Source organism: Physeter macrocephalus, chromosome 21, assembly GCF_002837175.3.
Source record: "Physeter macrocephalus isolate SW-GA chromosome 21, ASM283717v5, whole genome shotgun sequence".
Classification (NCBI taxonomy): Eukaryota; Metazoa; Chordata; class Mammalia; order Artiodactyla; family Physeteridae; genus Physeter; species Physeter macrocephalus.
Window position 1 is genome coordinate 45,704,455 of NC_041234.1, and position 24,012 is coordinate 45,728,466.

A 24,012-nucleotide genomic window follows, 5' to 3' on the forward strand; every position below is an offset into this window, starting at 1 on the left:
ACCCGCAGAATGGTAGAAAATAGTTGCAAATGAAGCAACTAACAAAGGATTAATCTCCAAAATTTATAAGCAAAACTTGCAGGTCAATAACAAAAAAACAAACAATCCAATCCAAAAATGGGCTCAAGACATAAATAGACATTTCTCCAAAGAAGATATACAGATTGTCAACAAACACATGAAAGAATGCTCAACATCTTTAATCATTAGAGAAATGCAAATCAAAACAACAATGAGATATCTTCTCACACCAGTCAGAATTGCCATCATCAAAAAATCTAGAAACAATAAATGCTGGAGAGGGTGTGCAGAAAAGGGTACACTCTTGCACTGTTGGTGGGAATGTAAATTGATACAGCCACTATGGAGAACAGTATGGAGGTTCCTTAAAAAACTAAAAATAGAACTACCATATGACCCAGCAATCCCACTACTGGGCATATACCCTGAGAAAACCATAATTCAAAAAGAGTCATGTACCAAAATATTCATTGTAGCTTTATTTACTATAGCCAGGACATGGAAGCAATCTAAGTGTCCATCAACATATGAACGGATAAAGAAGATGTGGCACCTAAATACAATGGAATATTTCTCAGCCATAAAAGGAAACGAGGGCTTCCCTGGTGGCGCAGTGGTTGAGAGTCCACCTGCCGATGCAGGGGACATTGGTTCATGCCCCGCTCCGGGAAGATCCCACGTGCCGCGGAGCGGCTGGGCCCGTGAGCCATGGCCGCTGAGCCTGCTCATCCGGAAACTGTGCTCCGCAACGGGAGAGGCCACAGCAGAGAGAGGCCCGCGTACCGCAAAAAAAAAAAAAAAAAAAAAAAAGAAAGAAACGAAATTGAGTTATTTGTAGTAGCTGGATGGACCTGGAGTCTGTCATACAGAGTGAAGTAAGTCAACAGGAGAAAAACAAATACCGTATGCTAACACATATATATGGAATCTAAGAAAAAAATATCATAAAGAGCCTAGGGGTAGGACGGGAATAAAACACAGACCTACTAGAGCATGGACTTGAGGATATGAGGAGGGGGAAGGGTAAGCTGTGACGAAGTGAGAGAGTGGCATGGACATATATACACTACCAAATATAGGGTGGATAGCTAGTGGGAAGCAGACGCATGGCACAGGGAGATCATCTAGGTGGTTTGTGACCACCTAGAGGGGTGGGATAGGGAGGGTGGGAGGGAGGGAGATGGAAGAGGGAAGAGATATGGGAACATATGTATATTTATAACTGATTCACGTTGTTGTAAAGCAGAAACTAAGACACCCTTGTAAAGCAATTATTCTCCAATAAAGATGTTAAAAAAAATCTACATGCAGGCATGTCATATTTAAAGTGTAGAAAGTAAAAGGCACAGAGTAAATATTGAAAGTAGCAAGAGAAAAAAACACCTTACTCAAAGAGGAGTAAGGATAAGACTTCTCTTTTTTAAAAAAAATGCAAAAAGAGGAGAGTAGAGTAAAATGTTTAAGGGGTTGAAATTTTTAAAAATCACAAACTTAGAATTCTGTATCCAGTGACATTATCCTTCAAAAGTGAAAGAAAATTAAACAATTTCCAAAAAAATCCCCACAAAAACTGAAGGATTCGGTTGCCAGTAGACTCTGAGTCTAAGAAGTGTTACACTTCTTAAGAAAGAAGATGATATAGGTCAGAAATGTGTACCAACATAAAGAAGAGCACTAGAGAAGGAATGAATGAACGTAAAATAAAATCTTATATTTTTCTTTTTCTTAACTGATCTTATAAATAAGAGTTTGTCCAAAATAATAATTGCAACAATGTGTTTGGTGATTACAGATTATGAAAAAGTGAAATGAATGACAGCAGTATTATCAGGGACTAAAGGGAGAAATTGGAAATACTCTGTTATAAAGTTCCTGTACTGCCAATGAAGTAGAATAATGTTATTTGAAAGTAGACATGGCTTAGCTCTAAGTGCATATTGAAAACACTAGGATAACCTCAAAGAAATTTTTTAAGTAAAATTGATATGCTAAGCAAGGACAAAAAATGGAATCATATTACAATTTTCAATGTAAAAAAAGAGAATGCAGGGCTTCCCTGGTGGCGCAGTGGTTGAGAATCTGCCTGCCAATTCAGAGGACATGGGTTCGAGCCCTGGTCTGGGAAGGTCCCACATGCCGCAGAGCAACTGGGCCCGTGAGCCACAATTACTGAGCCTGCGCGTCTGGAGCCTGTGCTCCGCAACAAGAGAGGCCGCGATTCTGAGAGGCCCACGCAACACGATGAAGAGTGACCCCAGCTTGCCACAACTAGAGAAAGCCCTCGCACAAAAACGAAGACCCAACACAGCCATAAATAAATAAATAAATAAATTTTTTTAATAAAAGAGAATGCAGAACAAGAAGGGAAGACAAAAAAGGAACAAAGAACAGAGGCAATGAATAGAAAACAGTAACAAACATGGTAGACATCTATCAAACTATATCAGTAATCACTTTAAACACACCAATTAAAAGGCTGAGTCTGTGAGAGCACATAAATAATAAGAGTTAATTATATGTTATGTATAAGACATCACTTTAAATATAAAAGACCAACATAGATTAAAAGTAAAGTTATGAAGAGACTTGAATCAAGATGGCACAGTAGGAATATGTTCATCCCACCATAAACACATCAAAAATACCTCTATAATTCTCACTGAAAACTAACTGGAGACTAGCATAAAAACTCCTATACAACTAAGGCTATAAGAAAGACACACACAGAACTTGGTAGATAGGGAAAAGAAGCAATCAGGTCAGGACTCATGCCCCTGGGAGGGGACTCAGAGGAAAAGGGAGATTACACTGGTGGGGATTCTCTTTGGGGAGTGAGTGGTTCAAGCCACATATTGGGCCCCACAGCCCTGTGGCTCAACAAAGGGAAGACGAGCCCCCTTAGCTGGTCAGAGGACCAGTGGGACTATCAGAAAGGCTGCAGCAAGCCTGGATTCTGCTCCTGAGGAGCACATGAGTGCTTGCTTGCTCCTAAAGCAAGGCAGAAAGGGCCAACTGAAACCGTGTGTCTCACTGACTAGTTTCCTGTGACTACCTAGGTGCACACACTAGCCTGAACCAAGAGAACACTCCAGCATCATTTGCCTCAAGTCACAGCTCAGCACTGGACTGAAGGCTGCCACTACCATATGATCCAGCAATTCCATTGCAGGGTATATACCTAACGGAAACAAAAACACTAATTCGAAAAGATACATCTACCACAATGTTCATAACAACATTATTTACAACCATCAAGATATGGAAGCAAACTGAGTGTCCATCAACAGAAGAAGAAAGAATAAAGAAGATGTGATACACACACACACACACACACATGCACACACACAATGGAATATTACTCAGCCATAAAAAAAAGAATTAAATTCTGCCATTTGCAACAACATGGATGGACCTAGACAATTTTATGCTTAGTGAAATAAGTCAGAGAAAGACAAATACTCTATGTTATCACCTATATGTGGAATCTAAAAAATAAACAGATGTATATAACAATACAAAAACAAACTCACTAATATAGAGAACAAACTAGTGGTTACCAGTGGGGAGCAGGAAAGGGGGACGGGCAATATAGGGGTATGGAATTAAGAGACACAAACTGCTATGTATAAAATAAATAAGCAACAAGCACATACTGTACATCACAGGGAAATATAGCCATTATTTTGTAATGACTTTAAATGGAGTAGAACTTTAAAAATTCTGAATCATTATGTTGTACACCATAAACTAATATAATATTGTAAATCAACCATACTTCAATTAAAAAATAATTTTAAAAATTTAAACATTTTTCAGAGTAAAGGTATGAAGAAATATTCCATGCCAACAAAAATCAAAATAAAGCTGGAATAGCTATATTAATTTCCAAAAAAGGAGACTTCAGAGAATTGAAAGCTATCAGGAAAAAAGAGGGGCATAACATAATAATAAATAGGTCAATTCTGAAAGAATATATATCAACCCTTATTATGTATAACAGAACTTCAAAACACATGAGCCAAAATCTGATAGAACTGCAAGGAGAAACAGATGAGTCTACTATTAAAAGTTGGAGACTTCACCATTCCTTTACCAAAAATTGACAGATCCAAGAAGCAGAAAATCAGTACAGGTATACCTCATTTTATTGTGCTTCATTTTACTGTGCTTTGCAAATATTGTTTTTTTTACAAATTGAAGGTTTATGGCAACCCTGCATTGCCTGATGATAGTTAGCAATATTTAGCAACAAAATATTTTTAAATTAAGTTATGTACATTTAAAACAATATAATGCTATTGCTCACTCAGAAGACTACAGGATAATGTAAAGATAACTTTTACATGCATTGGGAAACCAAAAAACTCATGTGACTCACTATATTGCAATATTCACTTTATTGCAGTGGTCTGTAGCCAAACCCACAATATTTCTGAGGTATGCTTGTGAAGACATAATTGAACTGAACACCCCATCAGCAAGTAGATGTAATCAACATCTATAGAACACTTCATCCAACAACAGCTTATTTTCAAGCTAACACAAAACAATCGCCAAGATCAATCACATTCTGGGACATACATCTGAACAAATTTAAAAGAATAGGAATCATACAAAGTATGCTCTCAGACCACAGTTAAATTACACAGAAATCAAGAACCAGAAATAGCTGGAATGCACCAAAATACTTGGAGATTAATCAGCACATTTCTAAATGACACATGGGTCAAGGAGGAGTCCTTAAGAAAAATTAAAAAGTATTTTCAAATGAAAATGAAAATACAATTTAATATTTGTGGGATGCAGTGAAAGCAGCACATAGGAACTGAATCAATAATTAATAGCCTTCCAAAAAACAAAGCACTAGGCCCAGCTGGGTTCACTGGTGAATTCTACTTGACATTTTAAGGAAGAAATGATACTAAATTCTACACTCTCTTCCAGAAAAGAGAAGCAGAGGGAATATTTCCTAACTCATTCTGAGGCCAACATGACTCTGTTATCAAAACCAGACAAAGGGCTTCCCTGGTGGTGCGGTAGTTGGGAGTCCACCTGCCGATATGGGGGACGCGGGTTCATGCCCCGGTCCGGGAGGGTCTTATGTGCCGCGGGGCGGCTGGTCCCATGGGCCTGTGCGTCCGGAGCCTGTGCTCCGTGGTGGAGGAGGCCGCAGCGGTGGGAGGCCCACATACCACAAAAAAAAAAAACACAAAAAAACAGACAAAGATATTACAATACAGGAGAAGTACAACCAATCTCTCTCAGGAACATCGAGGCAAATATTCTCAAGAAAATATTAGCAAATCAAATGCAACAAGGTGTAAAATAATTATAGACCAGGACCACATGGGATTTATTCTAGGAATACAAGGCTGGTTTAACATTCAAAAATCAATTGATGTAATTCATCACATCAAGAGGTTAAAGAAGAAAAATCATATGATCGAAGAGATGTAGAAAAAGTGCCTAACAAAATCCAACACACATTCATTCATGATAAAAACTCTCAGCAAACTAGGAATATATGGGAATTTCCTCAACTTGACAAAGAACATCTGCAAAAATCCTGCAGCTAACATCATACCTAATGGTGAGACACTAGATGCTTTGCCTCTAAGATCAGGAATAAGTATTAAAATCATACTGGAATTCCAAGCTATTTCAATAAGACAAGAAAATGAAATAAAAGGTATATACATTGGGAAGGAAGAAATAAAACTGTCTTTTTTTGCACATGACACAATTATGTATGTAGAAAACCCTGAAGAATATACAAAAATCTCCTGGAACTATTAATGAACTATAGCACAATTTCAGGATACAAGGTTAATATACAAAAGTCAACTGTTTTCTTATATGCTAACAGTGAACATTCAGAATTTGAAATTTAAAACACAATACCATTTACATTAGAAGAAAAAAATTGAAGTATTTAGGTATAAATCAAAAAATATGTACAAGATACATTGATGAATACTACAAAACTCTAATGAAATAAATCAAAGATCTAAATAAATGGAGAGATATTCCATGTATACAGATAGGAAGACAATATTATCAACATGTCTGTTCTTCACAACTTGATCTATGGATTCAATGCAGTCCAATTCAAAATCCCTGCAAGCTATTTTCTAGATATCAACAAAGTGATTCTAAAATTTATATGGAGAGGGAAAAATATCCAGAATAGCCAACACAATACTGAGGGAGAAAAACAAATCAAAATATTGACACTATCTGACTTCAAAATTACTGGTAAGTTATAGTAATCAGAACAGTACGGTATTGGTGAAAGAAAAAAACAAATAGATCAATGAAAATGGAATTGAGAGCCAAAATAAATCCACCTAAACATATTCAACTGATCTTTGACAAAGGATCTAGGAAAATTCAATAGAGAAATGACAGTCTTTTCAAAAAATGGTGCTGGAACAACTGTATATCTCCATGCCAAAAAAAAAAAAAAAAAGAATCTAGAGACAGACCTTACACCTTTCATAATAATTAACTCAAAATGGATTATAGAAGTAAATGTAAAACACAAAACTACAAAACTCCTAGAAAATAACATAAGAGAAATTTTAGGTGACCTTGGATTTGGTGATGACTTTTTAGATATAACACCAAAAGCATGATCCATGAAAGAAAATATTGATAAGTTTAATTTCATTAAAATTACAAACTTCTGCTCTGTGAAAAATTCTGTTGAGTTAAAAGACAAGCCACAGACTGGAAAAAAAATCTTTGTAAAACATATATCTGATAAAGGACAGGTATCTAAAATATACAAACAGTTTTTAAGATGCAATAATATGAAAACAAACAATCCAATTGAAAACGGGCAAAAGATTTGAACAGACACCTCACCAAAGAAGATCTACAGATGGCATATAAAAAGATGTTCTGCAACACATGGCATTAAGAAAATGCAAATTATAAAAGTAATGAGGTATCACTACACACCTACTAGAATGGCTAAAATCCAAAACATAGACAACATCAAATGCTGGCTAAGGTGTGGAGCGAGAAGAACTCTCATTCACTGATGGCAGAAATTAAAAAAATAGTACAGCCACCTTGGAAGATAATTTGGCAGTTTCTTAAAAAACTAAATATACTTTTACCATGCAGTTCAGTAATTGTGGTCTCTGGTATTTAACTGAATTATTTGAAAAGTTATATACATAAAACTTGCACACAAATGTTTATAACTTTAATAGTATTTGACAAAATTTGGAGGATTCCAAGATGTCCTTTGATAGGTGAATAGGTAAACAAATTGTAATACATCCACACATGAAATATTATTCAGTGCTAAAAAGAAATGAGCTATCAAGCCATGAAAAGACACAGAAGAAACTTAAATGCACATTTCTAAGTGAAGCCAATATGAAAAGGCTACATGCTATATAATTCCAACTATATGACATTCTGGAATAAGCAATAATATGGAAACCATAAAGAGATCACTGGCTGTCAGGGGTCAGCAGGGGTATGGAATGAGGAAGTGATGAATAGGTGGTGCCTAGGGATCTTTAGGGCAGTGAAACTATGTTGTATGATAGTGTAATGATGGATTCATGTCACTATACATTTATCAAAATCTATAGAATGTGCAATGCATTGGCTCATCAACTGTATCAAATGTATCTCATAAATGCAAATGTTAATAATGGGGTAACTATATGCAGGGGATTAAGAATATATGAAAACTCTCTGTACTTATCATTCAATTTTTCTTTAAATCTAAAACTACTCTAAAAATAGTCTCAATATTAAAAAAGAAGTGAGTGATCCAAGGTCCCCCAGCTTTGTTTTGATTAGACAAACACAAAGGCTGCATTCTTGCTCATTAGGAAAGCCACTAGGGACATCTAGATACAGCACCAAACTGCTAGGACACTCTAGAAGCTTGCATTGCAAAAGCCTCTAAAAGAATAAAGTTTGGACTGTGTCTGGGCTTCTAAAACCCACAGGTTCAGTAATTCTCTAGGAGGACTCAAAGGACTCCGCATATAGTAATACACATGGTTAAGATTTATTTCTGTGAAAGGATACAAAGCAAAATCAGCAAAGGGAAAAGATGCATGGGATGAAGTCCAGCGAAAGCTAGGTGCAAGCTTCCAAGAGTTCTCTCTTAGTGCAGTCACACAGGAAATACTTAATTCCTCCAGCAACAAGTTATGACAACACATATGAAATGTCGTGTACCAGGGAAGCTCATTAGATACTGAGTGCCCTAGGTTTTATATTGGTTGCTGTACACAGGCTCCCTCTGTTGACCATGTACCAAACTTCTCAACTCCCAGAAGAAAATAAGGTGTTTAGCATAAAGCACATTGTTTGTACAGGCAGTCTAGGCACAATGAGTCACTCTTACCACTTAGGGAAACTTTTATATCAGTGTAGGGTACTGTTTACCAGCCAAGTTCCCAGAGACCAGCCAAGAGCTAATCCTGTAAGCAGACTTTTCTAAGCATAGAAGTCTTGGGCCAGTTATATTAACTCTTTTCTGCATAGGAACCCTGGCACAGAATAGAAGGAAAAGGAAGAAAGCAAAATTGTGCAAGAGGAAAATGGCAGATGAGCCCAGACTAGTACTTCATTCCAGTTTATGGAAGAGAAGTAGTCCTTCACCTTTCAACACTAACTCCATCTACCACTGAGTCTCTTGACTCCTCACCTTCAAGTACCTCACATTCTGTGATGGATACTCACTAAATCAGGTGTCAGGAGATGAGTTTCAGCTTTGCCACAGTCTGTGTGACCATGGACAAAATGATTTTTAAGCTCGTTTCTATGACTTTATTCAGTTGGGTATCTCTTTTTATACTTGAACCTTCAATATCTCTATCTCTTACTGGATCTTTTATCCAAAACATAGATCCATTCTACCAGTAAATAAGTCTTAATCAGTTAATTCCTGTTTTTCCCTTCCCCAGTGCCACTTTTTCTGACTCGGAACTTCTCCCCTAGATCATCGCAATAGTTTCCTAAACTGGTTTTCTTGCTTCCCGTCTCTCCCGGATTTAATTCATCCTACAACTTCAGCCAGTTTAAGATTCCTAAAATATAATTCTACTCATATTGCTTGCACAACCAAAGATCTTCAATAATTCTTCCAGGGTCAACAGAATAAAAGCAAACTCCTGAGCCTATTACGCCACAATATCTCTACAACTTGCCTGATCCTTTCCTGTCTTTCACTATCCTCCAATAGTAATGCAAATTCTGGTCAAACCTTTAGCCAAACATTGTTTTCCATCCTTGGGGCCACTGCCCTCCACTTGAAAGGTCCATTTCTATATTTCTATCTGTCAAACACTTTACATATAATCATATTACCACGTCAAATTTAGAAGGGCAACATTCTTCCACAAAGGCAATTCTCCACATCCAAATGTAAGTTTTTTATTCTCCAAATACCTTCCTATCCCTACAAGGACACCACATACACATTACATTATGTAAAAAAAATTCTACTTGTATAAGAGTCATGTGTATTCTCATTTTAGCATCTTAACTGTAAGCTGCAGAAGAGCAGGAAGTATGTCTTACTGTCTTTGTAGTCCTGTTGCAACCAGCATAGTGCCTGGCATGTGGTAGGTGCTCACTGAATAGTGGCTTCTTTGAACTGAAGTCAGTGGAAGTGCCATATAAGCTGTAGTCCCAGTGTAGGACCAAAAAGAAAAAAAAAAAAACCTACCGTTGGAACACCTCATGGGAAAAAAGTAGATCTACTCCTGATCTATCAAATACAGCGCTAGTTTAACTCTATCCTAATATGTAATCTAGAATCAGAAACTTAGAACTGAAAAGGACTCTAGAGATCTTTGAGTACCACTCTTCCTTTGATAGATAGAGAAACTGAGGACAAGTAAGAAATATCTTATCCAAAGTCACACTGTGAGTTTGTAGAGGAGGTGGCTTGAGAACTCAGGGCTCCTGCGTCATTGGCCATGGTTTTATCTGCAAGCACAACTATTATATACGGTTCTCTGCTGAGGCAGGGTATGAGGAAAGCCTTGCAATAGGAAGCTGACACGTACCAAGGCATAGCTGGCAATAGAAGGCAGGGCAGGCTGTTTGAACATACCTCTTGTAACTGAGATTCTTTCTTTTTGGAAGACAAATGTAAGTGCCGATCCAGCAAGGAATAAAACCTCTCTCCATCCTTTTCAAATTTCTTTTTCCGCTCCTAGAGGTGGGAGAGAAGGCACAGATTAACATGTCTATGATTTTAATTCACTGTGCTCAGAAATGAGAATGCATAACACAGTGTCAGGTTTCATGTGGTCAATCTCTCTAGTTCACAGGAAGGAAAAAAAAGCAAGAGAGAATTAATTTCAGCATTGGTCTCAGTAATTTCGGCTTCCTCAAACATAACCTTGAAAAATTCCACCTACACAAAGGGTAGATCCTATTGGTATAGCTAAAGGCTCTGGGAGCTGCTGCTCAGAGAATGGCACTTAAAACACACCTGTGTGCAGGTTACCTTTTCTTCTCAATATTTTTCACATGCATTAACTACATTAAATTTTTAAAGGAGAAAGAAGGAACACAATAGTGAACAGTAAATATACCTTTTAAATGTTAATCTACAATGCATTTAGACAGCCAAATAATAAGTAAAATATCTCCAAGGCAATTGGAACCTAAGACTGCCTCTGTGAATGATGAGTTCTTTGATATTGTTCAAGCATTTGAGTATTGCATATTAAAAGATGATGTTAAAGATGAGGAAAAAATCCGAAAAGGTTTAACTGAAAATAAAGAGTTGAAAAGCCTTATGAAGGGTGGAGTACTCAGTCGTCACTCTCTTTAAGTATGAAATTCAATTAAGCTCTCTGCCTTTCAGCACAACAGAAATCACAGTCTCCAAAGGAGCACTAAGAATACTAGTTTGTCACAGATTAAGGCTGACATTCTTCAATCCTCTCAGCACCACGTTGGGAAATTCACGTAAAAGGCTTGTGTTGTCACATAGGAAATCTAAACTCACTGAGCTCCTACAGTGTGCCAGGTATTAGAAGAAGTAGCACGGGGAACACACAGACAAAAAGAAAAAAATACCTCACCCATGGTTTATTTCTACAGGCAATCTGTTGCTGGGCAAGAAGCCAGCACAGAACTGAGGGACCTCTGATCTGTAAGGAATGTGCTTTTTACCAGAGGGAAAAAAGTAAAAGAGGAAGCTAACATTAACTGAGGCATACATCAGGCCAGGCAGTACGTTAGGTACTTACTATTTTTTTTGAATTTTTGAATCTTATATATTTAATTTTTCTACAGCAGGTTCTTATTAGTTATCCATTTTATACATATTACTGCATATATGTCAATCCCAATCTCCCAATTCACCACACCAACACCCCCCCATCACTTTCCCCCCTTGGTGCCCATAAGTTTTTTCTCTACATCTGTGCCTCTATTTCTGCCCTGAAAACCAGTTAATCTGTACCATTTTTCTAGGATCCACAAATATGCGTTAATACACGATATTTGTTTTTCTCTCTCTGACTTACTTAACACTGTATGACAGTCTCTAGATACATCCACGTCTCTACAAATGACCCAATAATGTTCCTTTTTATGGCTAATATTCCATTGTATATATGTACCACAACTTCTTTATCCATTCGTCTATCAATGGGCAATTAGGTTGCTTCCATGACTGGGCTATTGTAAATAGTGCTGCAATGAACACTGGGGTGCATGTGTCTTTTTGAATTTTGGTTTTCTCCAGGTATATGCCCAGTAGTGGGATTGCTGGGTCATATGGTAATTCGATTTTTTTTTTTATTTTTATTTTTATTTTTTTTTTTGTGATATGCGGGCCTCTCACTGTTGTGGCCTCTCCCGTTGCGGAGCACAGGCTCCGGACGCGCAGGCCCAGCGGCCATGGCTCACGAGCCCAGCCGCTCCGCGGCACGTGGGATCCTCCCAGACAGGGGCGCGAACCCGGTTCCCCTGCATCGGCAGGCGGACGCGCAACCACTGCGCCACCAGGGAAGCCCCTGATTTTTATTTTTTTAAGGAACCTCCATACTGTTCTCCAAAGTGGCTGTATCAATTTACATTCCGACCAACAGAGCAAGAGGGTTCCCTTTTCTCCACACCCTCTCCAGCACTTGTTGTTTGTAGATTTTCTGATGATGCCCATTCTAACTGGTGTGAGATGATATCTCATTGTAGTTTTGATTTCCATTTCTCTAATAATTAGTGATGTTGAGCAGCTTTTCATGTACTTCTTGGCCACCTGTATGTCTTCTTTAGAGAAATGTATATTTAGGTCTGCTGCCCATTTTTGGATTGGGTTGTTTGTTTTTTTAATATTGAGCTGCATGAGCTAGTTATATATTTTGGAGATTAATCCTTTGTATGTTGATTCATTTGCAAATATTTTCTCCCATTCTTAGGGTTGTTTTTTCGTCTTCTTTATGGTTTCCTTTGCTCTGCAAAAGCTTTGAAGTTTCATTAGGTCCCATTTGTTTATTTTTATTTCCATTACTCTACGAGGTGGATAAAAAAAAGATCTTGCTGTTATTTATGTCAAAGAGTGTTCTTCCTATGTTTTCCTCTAAGAGTTTTATAGTGTCTGATCTTACATTTAGGCCTCTAATCCATTTTGAGTTTATTTTTGTATATGGTGTTAGGGAGTGTTGTAACTGAATTCTTTTCCATGTAGCTGTCCATTTTCCCAGCACCACTTATTGAAGAGACTGTCTTTTCTCCACTGTATATCCTTGCCTCCTTAGTCATAGATTAGTCGACCATAGGTGTGTGGGTTTATCTCTGGGCTTTCTATCCTCTTCCATTGTTCTATATTTCTGTGTTTGTGCCAGTACCATATTGTCTTGATTAATGTAGCTCTGCAGTATAGTCTGAAGTCACAGAGTATGATTCCTCCAGCTCCGTTTTTTTTCCCTCAAGACTGCTATGGCTATTTGGGGACTTTTGTGGGTCTCCATACAAATTTTAATATTTTTGATCTAGCTCTGTAAAAAATGTCATTGGTAATTTGATAGGGATTGAATTGAATCTGTAGATTGCTTTGGGTAGTAGAGTCATTTTCACAATATAGATTCTTCCAATCCAAGAACATGGTATATCTCTCCATCTGATTGTATCATCTTTAATTTCTTTCATCAGTGTCTTATAGTTTTCTGCATACAGGTCTTTTGTCTCCCTAGGTAGGTTTATTCCTAGGTATTTTATTCTTTTTGTTGCAATGGTAAATGGGAGTGTTTCCTTAATTTCTTTTTCAGGTTTTTCATCATTAGTGTATAGGAATGCAACAGATTTCTGTGCATTAACTTTGTACCCTGCAACATTACAAAATTCATTGATTAGCTCTAGTTGTTTTCTGGTGGCATCTTTAGGAATCTCCATGTATAGTATCATGTCATCTACAAACAGTATCAGTTTTACTTCTTCTTTTACAATTTGAATTCCTTTATTTCTCTTTCTCCTTTAATTGCCATGGCTAGGACTTCCAAAACTATGTTGAATGATAGTGGCAAGAGTGGACATCCTTGTCTTGTTCCTCATCTTAGAGGAAATGCTTTCAGTTTCTCACCACTGAGAATGATGTTTGCTGTGGGTTTGTCATATATGGCCTTTATTATGTTGAGGTAGTTTCCCTCTATGCCAATTTTCTGGAGACTTTTTATCATACATAGGTGTTGAATTTTGTCAAAAGCTTTTTCTGCATCTATTGAGATGATCATATGGTGTTTATTCTTCAGTTTGTTAATAAGGTGTATCACATTGATTGCTTTGCGTATATTGAAGAATCCCTGCATCCCTGAGATAAATCCGACTTGATAATGGTGTATGATCCTTTAAATATGTTGTTGGATTCTGGTTGCTCGTATTTTGTTGAGGATTTTTGCATCTATATTCATCAGTGACATTGGTCTATAATTTTCTTTTTTTGTAGTATCTTTGTCTGGTTTTGGTATCAGGGTGATGGTGGCCTGGTAGAATGAGTTTGGGAGTGTTCCTTCCTGTGCAGTTTTTTCAAAGAATTTGAGAAGGATGCGTGTTAGCTCTTCCCTAATGTTTGACAGAAATCACCTGTGAAGCCATCTGGTCCTGGACTTCTGTTTGTTGGAAGATTTTTTAATCACAGTTTCAATTTCATTACTTGTGATTGGTCTGCTCATATTTTCTATTTTTTCCTGGTTAAGTCATGGAAGGTTATACCTTTCTAAGGATTGGCCCATTTCTTCCAGGTTGTCCATTTTATTGGCATAGAGTTGCTTGTAGTAGTCTCTTAGGATGCTTTGTATTTCTGTGGTGTCTGTTGTAAGTTCTCTTTTTCCATTTCTAATTTTATTGATTTGAGTCCTCTCCCTCTTTTTCTTCATGAGTCTGGCTAATGCTTTACCAATTTTGTTTACCTTCTCAAAGAATCAGCTTTTAGTTCTATTGATCTTTACTATTGTTCCCTTTGTTTCTATTTCATTTATTTCTCCTCTGATCTTTATGGTTTCTTTCCTTCTACTATCCTTGGGTTTTGTTTTTTCTTCTTTCTCTAGTTACTTTAGGTGTACAGTTAGACTGCTTACTTGAGATGTTTCTTGTTTCTTGAGGTAGGCTTGTACTGCTATAAACTTCCCTCTTAGAAATGCTTTTGCTGCATCGCATAGGTTTTGGATCATCGTGTTTTTGTTGTAATTTGTTTCTAGGTATTTTTTAATTTCCTCTTTGATTTCTCAGTGATCTCTTGGTTATTTATTAACGTATTGTTTAGCCTCCATATATTTGTGTTTTTCTCCCTGTAATTGATTTCTAATCTCATAGCGTTGTGAGCAGAAAAGATGCTTGGTATGATTTCAATTTTCTTAAATTTACGGAGCCTTGATTTGTGACCCACGATGTGATCTACCCTGGAGAATGTTCCGTGTGCACTTGAGAAGAATGTTTAATCTGCTGTTTTTGGATGGAATGTCCTATGAATATAAAGTAAAGCTATCTGGTCTATTGTATCATTTAAAGCTTGTGATTGCTTATTAATTTTCTGTTTGGATGACCTGTCCATTGGTGTAAGTGAAGTGTTAAAGTCACCCACTATTACTATGTTACTGTCAATTTCCTCTTTTATAGCTGTTAGCAGTTGCCTTATGTATTGAGGTGCTCCTATGTTGGGGGCATATACGTTTACAATTATTATATCTACTTCTTGGATTCGTCCCTTGATCATTATGTAGTGTCCTTCCTTATCTCTTGTAACACTCTTTATTTTAAACTCTATTTTATCTGATATGAGTATTTCTACTCCAGCTTTCTTTTGATTTTCATTTGCATGGAATATCTTTTTCCATCCTCCCACTTTCAGTCTGTATGTGTCCCTAGGGCTGAAGTGGATCTCTTGTAGACAGCATATATATGGGTCTTGCTGTGAATCCATTCAGCGAGCCTGTGTCTTTTGATTGGAGCTTTTAATCCATTCACGTTTAAGGCAATTATTGACATGTATGTTCCTATTACCATTTTCTTAATTGTTATGGATTTGCTTTTGTAGGTCATTTATTTCTCTTGTATTTCCCACTTACAGAAGTTCCTTTAGCATTTCTTGTAGAGCTGGTTTGGTGGTGGTGAATTCTCTTAGCTTTTGCTTGTCTGTAAAGCTGTTGATTTCTCCATCGAATCTGAATGAGATCCTTGTGGGGTAGATTAATCTTGGTTGTAGGTTCATCCCTTTCATCACTTTAAATACATCATGCCACTCCCTTCTGGCTTGTAGAGTTTCTGCTGATAAATGAGCTGTTAACATTATGCAAGTTCCATTATATATTATTGGTCATTTTTCCCTTGTTGCTTTCAGTAATTTTTCTTTGCCTTTATTTTTTGTCAGTTTGATTACTATGTGTGTCAGAGGGTTTCCTCTTGGCTTTATCCTGCGTGGGACTCTCTGTGCTTCCTGGACTTGATTGACTATTTCTGATCCCATGTTAGGGAAGTTTTTGACTATAATCTCTTCAAATATTTTCTTGGGTCCTTTCTCTCTTCTCCTTCTGGGACCCCTATTATGTGAATGTTGTTGCATTTAATATTGTCCCAGAGGTCTGTTAGGCTTTCTTCATTTCTTTTCATTCTGTTTTCTTTATTCTGTTCTGCAGCAGTGAATTCCACCATTCTGTCTTCCAGATCACTTATCCATTCTTCTGCCTCAGTTATTCTGCTACTGATTCCTTCTAGTGTATTTTTCTTTTCGGTTATTGTATTGTTCATCTCTGTTTCGTTGTTCTTTTATTCTGCTAGGTCTTTGTTAAACATTTTTTGAATCTTCTTGATCTTTGCCTCCATTCTTTTTCCGAGGTCCTGGTTCATATTCACTATCATTATTCTGAATTCTTCTTCTGGAAGGTTTCCTATCTCCACTTAAGTTAGTTGTTTTTCTGGGGTTTTATCTTGTTCCTTCATCTGGTACATAGCCCTCTGCCTTTTCATCCTGTCTAACTTTCTGTGAATGTGTTTTTTGTTCCACAGGCTGCAGGATTGTATTTCTTCTTGCTTCTGCTGTCTTCTCTGTGGTGGATGAGGCTATCTAAGAGGCTTGTGCAAGTTTCCTGATGGGAGGGACTGGTGGTGGGTAGAGCTGTGTGTTGCTCTGGTGGGCAGAGCTCAGTAAAACTTTAATCAACTTTTCTGCTGATGGGTGGTGCTGGGTTCCCTCCCTGTTGATTGTTTGGCCTGAGGCAACCCAACATGGTAACATACCCAGCTCTTTGGTGGGGCTAGTGGTGAGTCTCGGTGGGTTCACACCAAGGAGTACCTCCTAGAACTTCTGCTGCCAGTGTCCTTGTCCTCACGGTGAGACACAGCCACCAGCTGCCTCTGCAGGAAACTCTCCAACAACAACAGGTAGGTCTGGTTCAGTGTCCTATGGGGTCACTGCTCCTTACCCTGGGTCCGAATGCACACACTACCTTGTGTGTACCCTCCAAGAGTGGAATGTCTGCTTCCCCCAATCCTGTTGAAGCCCTGCAATCAAATCCCACTAGCCTTCAAAGTTTGATCCTCTAGGAATTCCTCCTTCTGTTGCCAGACCCCCAGATTGGTAAGCCTGATGTGGGGCTCAGAACCTTCACTCCAGTGGGTGCACATCTGTGGTATAAGTGTTCTGCAGTTTGTGAGTCACCCAGCCAGCAGTTATGGGATTTTATTTTATTTTGGTTGTACCCCTCCTACTGTCATATTGTGGCTTCTCCTTTGTCTTTGGATGTGGGGTATCTTTTTTGGTGAGTTCCAGTGTCTTCCTCTCAACAATTGTTCAGCAGTTAGCTGTGATTCTGGTGCTTTCACAAGAGGGAGTGAGTGCACATCCTTCTACTCCGCCATCTTGAACCAATCTCCCATGTTCAGTACTTCAAATCTATATCTCATTTAGTATTCACAACCCTGAGAAATACATACTGTAAAGGAAATTAAGGTTCAAAAATGGTGAACTAACTTGCTGAACGTCATACAGCATACAGGTCTGATTTATTCTACATAGTCAAATAGGGCCTAGATGATCATGCAAGGAATTACATGCAGGAGGCTTATGAATAATCAGGGAGCCTTGTCTATAGCCTTAGCCCCAACTCAGATGCCAAAACACTGCAGATAGAAAATTTCACATAAAATATAGTAGGGTAAATTCTTCCTTCAGGTACTGAATCTATTTAAAGTAGCAACTGTTTGAAGAAAGCATGGGAGCCAGACTCCTTACCCTGGGTCCGAATGCACACACTACCTTGTGTGTACCCTCCAAGAGTGGAATGTCTGCTTCCCCCAATCCTGTTGAAGCCCTGCAATCAAATCCCACTAGCCTTCAAAGTTTGATCCTCTAGGAATTCCTCCTTCTGTTGCCAGACCCCCAGATTGGTAAGCCTGATGTGGGGCTCAGAACCTTCACTCCAGTGGGTGCACATCTGTGGTATAAGTGTTCTGCAGTTTGTGAGTCACCCAGCCAGCAGTTATGGGATTTTATTTTATTTTGGTTGTACCCCTCCTACTGTCATATTGTGGCTTCTCTTTGTCTTTGGATGTGGGGTATCTTTTTTGGTGAGTTCCAGTGTCTTCCTCTCAACAATTGTTCAGCAGTTAGCTGTGATTCTGGTGCTTTCACAAGAGGGAGTGAGTGCACATCCTTCTACTCCGCCATCTTGAACCAATCTCCCATGTTCAGTACTTCAAATCTATATCTCATTTAGTATTCACAACCCTGAGAAATACATACTGTAAAGGAAATTAAGGTTCAAAAATGGTGAACTAACTTGCTGAACGTCATACAGCATACAGGTCTGATTTATTCTACATAGTCAAATAGGGCCTAGATGATCATGCAAGGAATTACATGCAGGAGGCTTATGAATAATCAGGGAGCCTTGTCTATAGCCTTAGCCCCAACTCAGATGCCAAAACACTGCAGATAGAAAATTTCACATAAAATATAGTAGGGTAAATTCTTCCTTCAGGTACTGAATCTATTTAAAGTAGCAACTGTTTGAAGAAAGCATGGGAGCCAGAAAATGTCAGTGACTTCTCTAGGAATAAAGTTCTGTGGGTCACTTTCTCCTCCACTTCCATTTTTAAAATAAAAACTATGAGACAGAATTCATGTATCATAAAATTCACCATTTTAAAGTGGATAATTCAGTTTTTAGTATATTAATTAACTTGTGCAACCATCACTGCTATCTAATTCCAGAATATTTCCATCACCTCAAAAAAAATCCCCATACCTATTAGTAATCATGCCCTGTTCCTCCCTCCTTCCCCTCAATAACCACAATTTACTTTGTGTCTCTGTGAATTTGCCTATTCTAGACATTTCATAAAACTGGAAACACATAATATGTGGCCTTTGGTGACTCTCTTCTTACACCTAAAATAATGTTTTCAACGTTTATCCCTGTTGATAGGCCCTTTGCATATACAGTTGACCCTTGAACAACATGGGGGTTAGGGACGCCAAATCTCCGTATAGTTGAAAATCTGCATATAACTTATAGTCCACTCTCCAACCACATGGATCCACCATATCCACAGTTCTGTATCTGCAGATTCAACCAATCACAGATTGCATAGTACTGTAATATTAACTATTGAAAAAATCCACATATAAGTGGACCCATGCATATCAAACCAATGTTGTTGAAGGGTCAACTGTATATTCTTTGGAGAAAAGTTTATTGAATTATTTTGCCCATTTTAATATTTGGTTTTATCTCTGTATTTCTCCAAAGAAGACATACAGATGGACAAAAGCACATGAAAAGATTCTTTGAGTTGTCTTGGCACTTTCTTGGTAGTGCCCTTTGAAGCATAAACATTTTTAAATTTGTGAAGTCTAACTAACTATCTTATTGTTTTCTTTGGTTACTTGTGTTTCGGTGTCATATCTCAGAAACTTGGCTGATCTAAGGTCATGAAGGTTTACACCTATATTTCCTTCTAAGAGTTTTATAATTTTCAGGGGTTTTTTTTTTTGACATCTTCATTGTAGTATAATTGCTTTACACTGATGGGTTAGTTTCTGGTTTATAACAAAGTGAATCAGTTATACACATACATGTTCCCATATCTCTTCCCTCTTGCATCTCCCTCCCTCCCACCCACCCTATCCCACCACTCTACGTGGTCACAAACCACCGAGCTGATCTGATCTCCCTGTGCTATGTGGCTGCTTCCCACTAGCTATTTATTTGATGTTTGGTAGTGTATATATGTCCATGCCACTCTCTCACTTTGTCACAGCTTACCCTACCCCCTCCCCATATCCTCAAGTCCATTATCTAGTAGGTCTGTGTCTTTATTCCTGTCTTGCCACTAGGTTCTTCATGACATTTTTTTTCTTAGATTCCATATATATGTGTTAGCATACGTTATTTTTCTCTTTCTGACTTACTTCACTCTGTGAGGTCCATCCACCTCACTACAAATAACTCAATTTCGTTTCTTTTTATGGCTGAGGAATATTCTGTTGTATATATGTGCCACATCTTCTTTATCCATTCCTCTGTTGATGGACACTTAGGTTGCTTCCATTTCCAGGCTATTGTAAACAGAGCTGCAATGAACATTTTGGTACATAACGCTTTTTGAATTATGGTTTTCTCAGGGTATTTGCCCAGTAGTGGGATTGCTGGGTTGTATGGTAATTCTATTTTTAGTTTTTTAAGAAACCTCCATACTGTTCTCAATAGTGGCTGTATCAATTTACATTCCCAACAAGAGTGCAAGAGGGTTCCCTTTTCTCGGCACACTCTCCAGCATTTATTGTTTGTAGAATTTTTGATGATGGCCATTCGGACCAGTGTGAGATGATATCTCATTGTAGTTTTCATTTGCATTTCTCTAATGATTAATGATGTTGAGCATTCTTTCATGTGTTTGTTGGCAATCTGAATATCTTCTTTGGAGAAATGTCTATTTAGGTCTTCTGCCCATTTTTGGATTGGATTGTTTCTTATTTTTACACTGAGCTGCATGAGCTGCTTGTAAATTTTGGAGATTAATTCTTTGTCAGTTGATTCATTTGCAAATATTTCCTTCCAGTCTGGGGGTTATCTTTTGGTCTTGTTTATGGTTTCCTTTGCTGTGCAAAAGCTTTTAAGTTTCATTAGGTCCCATTTGTTTATTTTTGTTTTTATTTCCATTTCTCTAGGAGGTGGGTCAAAAAGGATCTTGCTGTGATTTATGTCATAGAGTGTTCTGCCTATGTTTTCCTCTAAGAGTTTGATAGTGTCTGGCCTTACATTTAGGTCTTTAACCCATTTTGAGTTTATTTTTGTGTATGGTGTTAGGGAGTGTTCTAATTTCATACTTTTACATGTACCTGTCCAGTTTTCCCAGCACCACTTATTGAAGAGGCTGTCTTTTCTCCACTGTTTATTCTTGCCTCCTTTATCAAAGATAAGGTGACCATATGTGCGTGGGTTTATCTCTGGGCTTTCTATCCTTTTCCATTGATCTATATTTCTGTTTTTGTGACTGTATCATACTGTCTTGATTACTGTAGCTTTGTAGTATAGTCTGAATTCAGGGAGCCTAATTCCTCCTGCTCCATTTTTTGTTCTCAAGATTGCTTTGGCTATTTGGGGTCTTTTGTGTTTCACTACAAATTGTGAAATTTTTTGTTCTAGTTCTGTGAAAAATGCCAGTGGTAGTTTCATAGGGGTTGCACTGAATCTGTAGATTGCTTTGTGTAGTAGAGTCGTTTTTACAATGTTGATTCTTCCAATCCAAGAACATGGTATATCTCTCCATCTATTTGTATCATCTTTAATTTCTTTCATCAGTGTCTTATAATTTTCTGCATACAGGTCTTTTGTGTCCTTAGGTAGGTTTATAACTAGATATTTTGTTCTATTTGTTACAATGGTGAATGGGAGTGTTTTCTTAATTTCACTTTCAGATTTTTCATCACTAGTGTATTGGAATGCTAGAGATTTCTGTGCATTAATTTTGTATCCTGATACTTAACCAAATTCATTGATTAGCTCTAGTAGTTTTCTGGTGGCTTCTTTAGGATTTTCTATGTACAGTATCATGTCAGTTGCAAACAGTGACAGCTTTACTACTTCTTTTCCCTTTTGGATTCCCTTTGCTTCATTTCTTCTCTGATTGCTGTGGCCAAAACTTCCAAAACCATGTTGAATAATAGTCTTGAGAGTGGGCAACCTTGTCTTGCTCCTGATCATAATGGAAATGGTTTCAGTTTTTCACCATTGACAATGAAGTTGGCTGTGGCTTTGTTAAATATGGCCTTTATTTTGTTGAGGAAAGTTAACTCTATGCCTACTTTCTGCAGAGTTTTTATCATAAATGGGTGTTGAATTTTGTCGAAAGCTTTCTCTGCATCAATTGGCATGATCATATGGATTTTCCCCTTCAATGTGTTAATATGGTGTATCATGTTGATTGATTTGTGTATATTGAACAATCCTTGCATTCCTGGGATAAATCCCACTTGATTATGGTGTATGATCCTTTGATGTGCTGTTGGACTCTGTTTGTTAGTATTTTGTTGAGGATTTTTGCATCTATGTTCATCAGTGATATTGGCCTGTGGTTTCCTTTCTTTGTGACATCTTTGCCTTGTTTTGGTCTTAGGGGGATGGTGGCCTTGTAGAATGAGTTTGGGAGTGTTCCTCCCTCTGCTGTATTTTGGATGAATTTGACACGGATCAATGTTTGGTATTCTCTAAATGTTTGATAGAATTCGCCTGTGAAGCCATCTGGTCCTGGGCTTTTGTCTTTTGGAAGATTTTTAATCACAGTTTCAATTTCAGTCCTTGTGATTGGTCTGTTTATATTTTCTATTTCATCCTGGTTCAGTTGCGGAAGGTTGTGGTTTTCTAAGAATTTGTCCATTTCTTCCAAGTTGCCCAATTTTTTGGCATGTTGTTGCTTTTACTAATCAGTCATGATCCTTTGTATTTCTGCAGTGTCAGTTGTTACTTCTCCTTTTTCATTTCTAGTTCTATTGACTTCAGTCTTCTCCCTTTTTTTCTTGATGAGTTTGGCTAATGGTTTATCAATTTTGTTTATCTTCTCAATGTACCAGCTTTTAGTTTTACTGATCTTTGCTACTATTTCCATCATTTCTTTTTCATTTATTTCTAATCTGATTTTTCTTCTTTCTTTCCTTCCGCTAACTTTGTTTTTTTTTGTTGTTGTTTTTCCTTCTATAATTGCTTTAGGTGTTAGGTTAGCTTGTTTATTTGAGATGCTTCTTGTTTCTTAAGGTAGGATTGCATTGCTATAAACTTCCCTCTTAGAACTGCTTTTGCTGCATCCCATACGTTTTGGGTTATCGTGTTTTCATTGTCATTTCTTTCTAGGTATTTTTTGATTTCCTCTTTGATTTCTTCAGTGATCTCTTAGTTATTAAGTAGCGTATTGTTTAGCCTCCATATGTTTGTATTTTATACATTTTTTTATTTCCTCTTTGATTTCTTCAGTGATCTCTTAGTTATTAAGTAGCGTATTGTTTAGCCTCCATATGTTTGTATTTTATACATTTTTTCCTGTAATTGATATCTACTCTCATAGCGTTCCAGTTGGAAAAGTTCCTTGATACGATTTCAATATTCTGAAATTTTCCAAGGCTTGATTTGTGACCCAGTATATGATCTATCCTGGAGAATGTTCCATGAGCCCTTGAGAAGAAAGTGTATTCTGTTGTTTTGGAATGGAATGGAATGTCCTACAAATATCAATTAGGTCCATCTTGTTTAATGTATCATTTAAAGCTTCTGTTTACTTATTCATTTTCATTTCGTAAATCTGTCCATTGGAGAAACAGGGGTGTTAAAGTCCCCTGTTATTATTGTGTTCCTGTTGATTTTCTGTTTTATGGCTGTTAGTATTTTCCTTAGGTATTGAGGTGTTCCTATGTTGGGTGCATAAATATTAAAATTTTTATATCTTTTTCGTGGATTGATTCCTTGATCATTATGCATTGTCCTTCTTTGTCTCTTGTAATAGACTTTGTTTTAACGTCTGTTTGTCTGATATAAGAATTGCTACTCCAGCTTTCTTTTGCTTTCCATTTGCATGGATTATCTTTTTCCATCCCCTCCCTTTCAGTCCTTATGTGTCCCTAGGTCTGAAGTGGGTCTCTTTTAGACAGCATATATATGGGTCTTGTTTTTTAATCCATTCAGCCAGTTTATGTCTTTTAGTTGGAACATTTAATCCATTTACATTTAATGTAATTATCAATATGTATGTTCCTATTCTCATTTTCTCAATTGTCTTGGGGTTGTTATCATAGGTCTTCTCCTTCTGTTGTTTTGCCTGCCGGGAGAAGTTCATTTAGCGTTTTTTGTAAAGCTGGTTTGGTGGTGCTGAATTCTCTTACCTTTTGCTTGTCTGCAAAGCTTTTAATTTCTCCATCAAATCTGAATGAGATATTTGCTGGGTAGGGTAACCTTGGTTGTAGGTTTTTCCCTTTCATCACTTTAAATATGTCCTGCCACTCACTTCTGG

At 37.5% G+C, this 24,012-nt stretch overlaps 1 protein-coding gene across 8 annotated transcripts in view; it reads right to left on the reverse strand.

Moving 5' to 3' along the window:
* The window catches only part of OPHN1 (oligophrenin 1), a 671,055-nt gene that overhangs the window by 323,368 nt on the left and 323,675 nt on the right, over positions 1-24,012 (reverse strand). For all 8 annotated transcript variants that reach the window (XM_028482255.2, XM_028482256.2, XM_028482254.2 and 5 more), the window contains one exon: positions 10,118-10,219. In XM_028482255.2, the coding sequence (XP_028338056.1) occupies positions 10,118-10,219 (102 nt within the window). The remainder of the gene's footprint in view (positions 1-10,117; positions 10,220-24,012) is intronic.